Source organism: Jaculus jaculus, chromosome 2 (genome assembly GCF_020740685.1).
Source record: "Jaculus jaculus isolate mJacJac1 chromosome 2, mJacJac1.mat.Y.cur, whole genome shotgun sequence".
Classification (NCBI taxonomy): domain Eukaryota; kingdom Metazoa; phylum Chordata; class Mammalia; order Rodentia; family Dipodidae; genus Jaculus; species Jaculus jaculus.
The window spans coordinates 83171008-83180269 of record NC_059103.1 but is presented as its reverse complement, the minus strand read 5'-3'; the positions used below and the strand labels follow the sequence as shown (position 1 = coordinate 83180269).

Below are 9262 nucleotides of genomic sequence, written 5' to 3'. Positions count from 1 at the left end.
TGGCACAGGGTTTACATTGAGGTCTTGGGTAAAGACCTATCTCTCCCAGCCCCTTAACTTCTTTGGGGGAACTTGAACAGGCCCAATCTGGAGTCTTTGGTGTGTAGTTACAGCTGCTTCTAATGAAGATGACAATAGTTATTTTATGTGAAGGACCAAAAATCAATTCCACTTGAACATTACTTTTATTTTATTTATATACTTTTTTGGGGGTGGGGTGGGGGAAGAAGCAGATAGAAAGCAGGAATGGGCATGCCAGCGTCTCTAGCAACTGCAAAGGAAATTCTAAGTCCAGACACATGTACCACTTTGTTGCATCTGGCTTAAGCGGGTTCTGGGGAATCAAACCTGGGTCCTTAGGCTTTGCAGGCAAGCACCTTAACTACTAAGCCACCTCTCCAGTCCACATTACTATTCCTTTAGTGATGTGTTCTAAACCCCTATATCTCATTAGAGAGCTTTACCAATTCTTCAGGGATTAGACTTTCCTAAGAGCATTCACTATACTCATCAGAAACAATATCTGTCCAGCAACAAGACAGAAAATATAAGATATTACCTTTATTGCAACTGGTTCAGAGATATTGATCTATTCAGACAAGAAAATCATTCAAGAACCAGTATGGTTACTTCCTGGTTATTTGCCATATACTTCTCCTTTATAAGACCTCAAAATTCAGAAAGGACAGGATGCTGTTTTATTCTTCCTTACAGTTTATACACAATGTTACACACATTAATGGATGCTAAATATATAATTTTTACATGAATGGACACACTGTGTGTATTACTTAATAGTGAAGGTTAAAAGAGTTAATACACGTGATACCTTAGAGTATAATACAAATTTTATAAATTTATTACAATTAAGGTAAATTCAGAATAGACAACAGGATTTTGGACATTTAAACCAATCTTAGAAAACTAGATAACAATTAATAATTCCAATGTACCTGGTAAAAGGCATTGTGAAAGCAAAGGAATATGCCTGGTATGAAAGTTCATTAGAAAAACAAGGCTCCATATCCACTAGTGGGAACAGGATTTGACAAGAGGTGATGAGCAATGGGAGTGGGCAGTTACAATGAACAAAGAAGCATGCAAGTGTAAAGAGGGCTGGGGAGGACACAAGGAGGAAAGATGAGAAGGAAAGAAACAAAAAACAAACTCTGTTTGAAAAACACCATAATAAAACCAATCCTAATAAAAATATTTTTTTTTCCAAAAGTGATGCTGACAATATGGCTAAGCACACAAAGGTACAATGAGGCAACATGCTTACAAATAAATGCCATTTATACTGTCATGAGATGAAGACAGCAGAGTATAACCAAAAGAAGTCATTTACTATACTAAACCTATTATATTATCTAACTACATTAATACTACTACACAGATATGAAAATATATTCAGACAAACTTGAAATATACAGATTTAGCTTTATTTTATCACTGTAATTTATAGCTTGATTTTTATAAAATACTAAAAATTAAAGAATTACAAATATCCATTGCTTCATGGGCTCAAATCATATAAATTAAAATCAAAGGGACTATATTTCAACATGGGAGCTATACAATAAGATCAATGACAAAAGGACCCAATAAGATAGTATTTTCCTATGTTCAGAAACTAAAATATTCAGAATGTTCAGATCTCTTTTGGCATATTTTATTTTCAAATATTTTTATATATTCTTGGTCAAGTTCCTTGACCAAAATGACTGAGAATAGTATGTAGTTTTACAACAAAAGATTTTCTATCTAGAATTACATCAAAGAATTCACATTACAATGCTGACAAAGTCTGCTGGCTTCTCTTGAGAAATGTGCAGTAGGCTTATTATACCAATTCTATAATTATTCAACCAGGAACCTCAAAAATGAACAATTATGCACATGCATTAGTCTAATGCTTTCCCCACCTGACAATCAATAAAGAAAAACATATAAACCACAGCTGATCTGGTTTCAGAAAACCACACTGGAGAAAGAGAATGGTCTTTTCCTCACCTCACCCTCAGTCATTGACAGGAATTTTGTAGGCCACCATGCTGTTCACTTTGTGGATTGTGGTAGTAAAGGAGCGAAGACGGACTTCTTCAGAATTAGTAATAAACTGTGGTCCTGACTCTTCCCACTTTTCAGGTACAACCAAGTCTTTGTCTGTATAAATCAGTAGATCAAATGAACCTAAAGTGGGAGTGAGATCATGAAAATTTATTTTCAAAAGTAAAACTACCCCTGCTTTTTTTCAAAGGGACTCAATTTGAACTATCTGTTGTTAGAAGTATTTAAGCCTAGTCTTTACTTATTAAATAATTTTCCTCAATAAGAATTTATTTTGGTATAAAAAACTTTAGACTTTCCAAAGTTTTCTTTTAAAAAGTTTATTTGCACGTGTTTGCATGTGTATATGGGTGTGTCAGCATCTCTTGCAGCAGAAAAAGAATGCTCGCCTTGCTTTATGTGGGTAGCTAGACAACTATACCCATGCCTGTGGGCTTTTAAGGGAGGACCTTTAGCTGTGAAGCCATCTCTCAAGCCCCTCTGCATCCTATAAAAACTCAAGGTTCTTTATTAAATATTGCTATGTATTCAATATATAGCAAGCTTAGTCAATTAGGAAAATATGTAAACCAGCCACAGAAAAGTTAACATATAGTTCTCTTCCTGCTATACTCCAGTGTATACAAGAGTGTCTGGTGTATAGTAGGAATTCAGTAAATGCTGAATGAAGTAACTAAGATTGAAAAGATATAGTCATATTTTATACTATAACGTATACCAAACAATAATAATAGGAATTATGAAAATTTCCAAGTGTGGGTAATGTGGAATACTTTCTTTTCTAGCACTTACACATTTTCTAGAATACAGATGTAAAACTTTTGCTTTATAATGCTTTCAGCACCACATTTGAAGATATTGATAAACTTAAAAAAGACTCTGTAAACAGTAACTTTGTCAATGCCCCAGTAAATTTATGTTACGAAGAAGCTATCCTATACTTACAAGAAACTTCTAACAGTGGCAAAAATGTCACTGTAGCTGTGATTTGGCGAATCACTGAACGGATTTCATCCTGGATAGCTTTCTGTGACTTTTCTCGGGGAGCACTATCAAAGAAACCAAACCATTTCATGTTTTAACAAGTTATTTAAACCATACCAACAATTCTCCACCTGAGTGAACAGTTCCAAAAGCAAATCACTAATGTGATTTTAAAAAGGAGATTAAAAATAATTAACATTAGGATACTGTATTATTGCATATGTCCTTCCAATCATCTTTCATAATTGGTCTTACTATCTGGTCATTCACAATGAGATTAGAAAGTTCCCCGACCACTTCAAGTAGGAATAATGCCAATATCTTTTTAAAAATAAATGGTCTCTAAAATATTAAAATGTATAATAGTGTTAATGTGATTTTAGTAATCCTTAAGTCTAGTTCCTTATTGATTCAAACACAATAAACTGTATATAAATTTTTTGTTTGTTTTTTTTCAAGGTAGGATCTCTCTCTAGCCCAGTCTGATCTGGCACTAATCCCTAGTCCCAAACTCATAGCAGTCTTCCCATTTCTGCCTCCCAAGTATTGGGATTACATGCATGTACCACCATTTTCAGCACAATTATAGTATAAAAATTTCTCACAGGTTAAAAGCTTCATAAGCAAATGCTTTGCATTATAGAAGATGCTTTTCGATTCAGTAAGGTAATGCTATGCAATAATGTACAGATGGGCTCAGCTCACTTAGGGAGCCTGCAATCTTCAAAGTCACATACCTTCGGGAGTTTACTATATTAAGCGAAGTAGAGTTCCATCCCCAATTGAAAGCTGAGAAGCATCCTATATAGTTAAAAATACTATCTAATAGCTGGTGGTGCACGCCTTTAATCCGAGCACAGAGAAGGCAGAGGTGGAAGGATCACTGTGAGTGAGAGGCCACCCTGAATTCCAGGTCAGCCTGAGCTACAACAAGACCCTACCTCGTAAAAAAAAAAAAAAAAAATATATATATATATATACATACTATATACACACACACACACACACACACACACACACACATATATATATATATAATCTAACAACTGATTGGCTCAACTAGGACATGAGTAGCTCTGCATAAATCAAGTTTACAATTCACTGACTAATAGAAATTATATTGAAAGCATCCCATCAACAATTTGACTAAAATGAACAGAGGAAATTTTTCACAAGCAGCTGAAGATACCATTAAAACATACACCCTAGAAACATATTATACTTTATGTACAACTAGTTCAATATAATTTGAACTCATGTAACAAGTTTTGAAGAAAAAAAATCAAAGTAGAAATGATTTAATTCATACATACCTGTCTTCTTTTGCAGTCTTGTCACACTCAATATCAAACTGCCATCTCTCAAGCACTTCACCACTTTCAATATTTGAGATGACTACCACCAGTTTTTGAACTGAACACTTGTACAACCACTCTGCAACATACAGCAAAGTATTATTTGTGCTCCTCTTACAAAGTGACTGTCTTCTAAAGTCTATCCTTACTAATTTCCTATTGTTGGTATTTTGGACTTCTAAGGAAATCTACCTTGTTATCAAATTCTCAATATCAGTACTAGGTAATTCTGGGTGCTAAGGACAGACTAGTTGAACAAGTTGTATTTCACGTTAATTCAATGTAAGAGCACCATAGATGGGAATTAATCTAACCATCCACCAAATGTAAAACAACAACCTTGAAGACTGTTTATGAAGAGAGAGATGGTACGAGAGAAAAAAAAAAAAAAAAAAGTCCCAGTCAGGGAGGTGAGTGAAAGGATTGACTTGAGCTTTAAGGATTTACAGCATCAGCTGTATAAGGAGAGAGAATAAAGTACAAGCCTTAACTCTTCAAAAGGGATGAGCATGTGACCAGAGAACTAAAAGTAGTACAATAAGAGTGTAAGGAAGAACGGGAAAATGAACCAGGTAATTCTGGGAGGTTAAAAGACTGTATCATTTAAAGGCATGAGGGCCAAGTTAAAGAAATACTACCTTATGAACAAGAAAATCATTCCTATGTTTTTAAAAAATATTTTACTTATTTGCAAGCCGGGGGAGGGGGGTTGGGAGGGAGGATATGGATGAATGAGAATGAGTGCCAGGGCCTCCAGCTGCTGCAAACTACAGATACAAGCACCACTCTGTGCATCTGGCTTAACATGGGTACTGGGGATTAGAACCCTGATTGTTAGTCTTTGCAGGCAAGAACCTTAACCTCTGAGCCATCTCCCCTTGCTAAGTGTGAAACAGAAGATGAAGAATTAAACCTGTCTTTCACTACTACCTGTTTTAGTTACTATCCATTGCTGAGACCTCAGTCCCTCATGATGGGGAAGGCATGGCAGGTCAGGAACATCAGTCCTTTCTGAGGAAGCACTGATAAATGCTGCTGGTCCCTTGCTTTCTCCCTTTCATTCAGTCTGGAACTCCACCCCACACAATGCTGCCTTGTAGTCAGAGTGGATCTTCCTACCTCAATTAACTGAATGTCGAAACTCCTTCAGACATGTCCAGAAATTCACTTCCACAGTGATTCTAAATCCTGTCTATTTGCCAATCAAAGATTAGCCATGGAACTCTCATCCTTGGCCTAATGTAGCAAATGGGTTGTACAATGGGCACAGGTAGTAGTACATCAAGCACAAAGTACAGAAAGCCTTTAAGATACACTGGTAAGAGATAAGAAGATGAGAGTATATATGAAATGGTGAAGACTTAGTGGGTTACTGACAAAAGTAAGGAAGAGGAATCATTAAGGGGTAGTTCTCAGGTTTCTGACTTGTATTTGTGGTTGTATAGTTGACCTCCTCACTGAGTATCAATTTGTTAGACCACCCTAAATTTAGTTTTAATACGCTGAGTATGAGGTGTATCTAGGATAGCTACATATGGATATAGAGGCTGATTATGGGCATGGAATAGAAAAGACTGGGTTCAGATAAAAGTATGAGTTATCCATACAAAATTTGGTTAAGCTATGCACATATAACAGGGGTGCAGAGAACTTACAAAGAGAACACCTCAAATTGAATCCTGAATTAATCTTGGAATTTAAATAGCACATTCAAGAGTGAGAGAAAAGTTTGTTTACAATTAAAAAAATTATTTATATATCAGAGACAGAGAGAGAGAGAAAGAGATAGAGAGTGACTGAGAATGGGGTGCCAGAGCCTCTAGCCACTGCAACTGAACGCATGTGCCACCAACTTGCATCTGGCTTACGTGGGACTTGGAGAATTAAACCTGGGTCTTAAGGTGTTATCTCTCCAGCCCATGATTTTTTTTAAATAAAGGATTATAATTGCAGAGAGATGAAATCAAAGGGAATAATCCAAATCACAAGAGATACAGAAAGTACAAGAATAAAGAACATCCCAGGTGTGATGGTGTACACCTGTAATCCCCACACTGGAGCAAGTGAGTGAGGTAGGAGAATCACTTTGAGTCTGAGGTCAGCCTGGGCTAAAGCAGAGACCCTACCTTGAAAAACAAAAACAAAGGAAGAACAAGGAACCTCTTAAAGGGCTAGAAGAGAAAATGGGATCCAAAACAACAATTTGCCTGCAGGCAAGAGCAATTCATCTATTCTAAGTAAGATAAGAAGTTACATATAAAGGTCCACATACACATGGGAGGAATGTCACTGGAAAGAAACTAAAGCTCCAGTGTTTTAGCCAAGGTTGGTTTCTCCATCAAATCACTTTGGGGTTACAAGTATGAGTTCCACCCTATGAGTGATCATAGGTGATTTAGCATTGGCCCCAATTTGATGCAGCTGTGATAGATGGGCTGCTGCTACCAATGTGTATCCTGTTAGGCCTTAAGTTCATCCCCACACATCCATTAAGGGTCTTGTTAACATACTAAGCAGAAATTGGCAACCAAGGGCAGTTTTGTCCCCCCTGCCCCCCAGAATACTCTGGCAACACACAGACTTGATTTTGATGTTCAAAGCCCCGGGATGTTTTCTGACTACCGGTGGTGGAAACCAAGGACACTGCCACACATGACATGAAAGAAAAATCCCACACTGAATATCCAAACCAAAATGCCCATACTGGACCGGCTGAGAAATCCTCTACTAAAAAGTAAATCCTATCTTGTTAATCTTTAGACCCAATCAGTATGACGGTTGACAGATTCAACTACTGTGAATCTGAGTGGCAAGGAAACACTAGGAATACAGCTTGAACCCAATGCCAGGATGTCAATGTTCAGAAAGCACCAACAGAAGGCCATTTAGACGCTTCAGTTAATGAGAATGCAATGAACATTATAAATAGCTAAAGACTACAAAACTGTGAAAAGACAAAAATAATGTTTCTAAGTTTAAAAACCCCAGAAAAAGGTCAGACAGTTGTAATGTTTTTTGGAATTGGTAAGACTAATGAAAAACTAATAGGAATTCTAGAAAAAAAAAAAATAAGTATTGCTCCCATAAATAGTACAATGTCTTGAGTTGGAAAACAATAAAAGGGAGTTTAGATAATATATCCCAGACACCATTGCCAAAGCAGTTGTCATAGACTCGTTAAACCATATGATTCCCAACATCAAAATACTCAGCTTGCTGGGTGTGGTGGCATATGCCTTCAATCCCAGCACTCGGGAGGCAGAGGTAGGAGGACTGTCATGAGTTTGAGGCCACCCTGAGACTATAGAGTGATTTCCAGGTCAGTCTGAGCTACAATAAGATCCTACCTCGAAAAAGAAAAAAAAAAAAAAAAAAATCAAATAAATCACTTAAAATGTATGGCAGGGAAGCTTCTTTCAATTTCTACATTATTTACTTCATCCCAATAATCACTATTTCTGGTGAGAGTCAGGTGAGAGATAATTTTCACATTTCCATGTAAGGAGTTGAGAAATGACCACCTGCGACACTTAAGATCTATTATCTTTGGAGATCCAAAAATCAAAATGCTCCGGGGATTTAAATACCTTTGAGTTGTTCCACGACATTATTGAGGTATTTTATGAGCTCAGGGTCGGTAGTTACAAGCAAAGTGAGTCCATATTTCTGCACACGAGTAAAGGTTTCCGACGGATATATGCCACGCTGATATAAAATGCTGTTGATGCCAAATGCTGAAAGTAAAAGAAACATTACAGCTGTAAATGTCTCAACGTTTGTCATGTCTTACTTTACTGCAGGATAGGCACACATGACCTTAAAAAATAATGTTAAAAATTATGCTTTCAAGAGAGAGACACCTGCACTTATATGGCAGGAAAAGAAAAACGTGAAACCACGTTATCCAAACACTGCCAAACTTGACTTTACTGTAATCCAAGCCCAGATTCAGATTATGTGGACAGAGGATGTCCAAACAATCCGCGGTTTCCGAATTAGCAACGGATAGAGTGCCTGGGTGGAAGACCCCCTCCGAGTACCAACAAGGTCCAGGAAGGGGTGCCCACACCTGCAGGAGGATGGACCGACTCGTGGGCATCCAGGACGGGCCTGCACGGTCAAGCGGCTGCCCGGCCCGGAGGCCCCAGGCTCTGCCCGCCGCGAGAGCGCACCGGCAGGAGGAAAGCGCGAGCCAACCGGAGCTCCGCCGCGGCGCAGGCTTCCGGGCAGCCCCTCGGGCCAGGGCCTAGCGGGCCGTGGGGACCGCCGTCCCCGCCCTCCATGCGCCATGCGCGCGCGGACTCACAGAAGAACTCGGCCACGATCTCGGCACTGCCCCGCAGGGTGATGCCTTGCTCCCGGGATAGCTGCATTGCCATGGCCCGGCCCACTGATTCCTACGCGCGCTTCCTCCACGCACACTGCGGCCTAAGCAACTCCTCCAGCGCTTCCCCGCCACACCGTTCAAAAGTAACGACGCAGCCCGCCGCCCGCCCCTTGCGCACGCGCGGCCAGCCGCCAAACCCCGCCCCACACAGCCGCTCTGGTTCTTGGGCTTCACGCGTCAGTCCCCGCCCCCTCAGCGGCGTGTGCGCAGGCGCAGAGGGTGGACGCACGCGCGGAGCTCCTCGAAGCCCCGCCCCACGCAGCTGCAGGGTTCGCTGCTCGCCCCACCCTCGCTTCGGAGGCCCTGTTTGCAGGCGTAGTGGATGACCCTCTTCTCGGCCCCGCCCCACACCGCCGGATCCTGCGGGGGTTTCATCCGGCCCCGCCCTCGCGACATCGGCTTTTATGCGCAAGCGCGGTGACTGTGTGCGCGCGCACGCGCGCTCTGCTCAGATCAGTGCCGGAAG

The 9262-nt window shown here is 39.9% G+C and overlaps 1 protein-coding gene across 1 annotated transcript; it reads right to left on the bottom strand.

Annotated features, from left to right (window-relative positions):
* Positions 1-675: 675 nt before the first annotated feature.
* Positions 676-8901, bottom strand: Mad2l1 (mitotic arrest deficient 2 like 1). Its single transcript, XM_004658554.2, has 5 exons — positions 8716-8901; positions 7997-8143; positions 4368-4488; positions 3016-3119; positions 676-2193 (listed from the first exon to the last, which is right to left on the bottom strand). Exons 1-5 carry the CDS (start codon positions 8786-8788, stop codon positions 2021-2023), a joined length of 618 nt encoding a protein of 205 aa, XP_004658611.1. The 5' UTR covers positions 8789-8901; the 3' UTR covers positions 676-2020.
* Between the last annotated feature and the right edge of the window lie 361 nt (positions 8902-9262).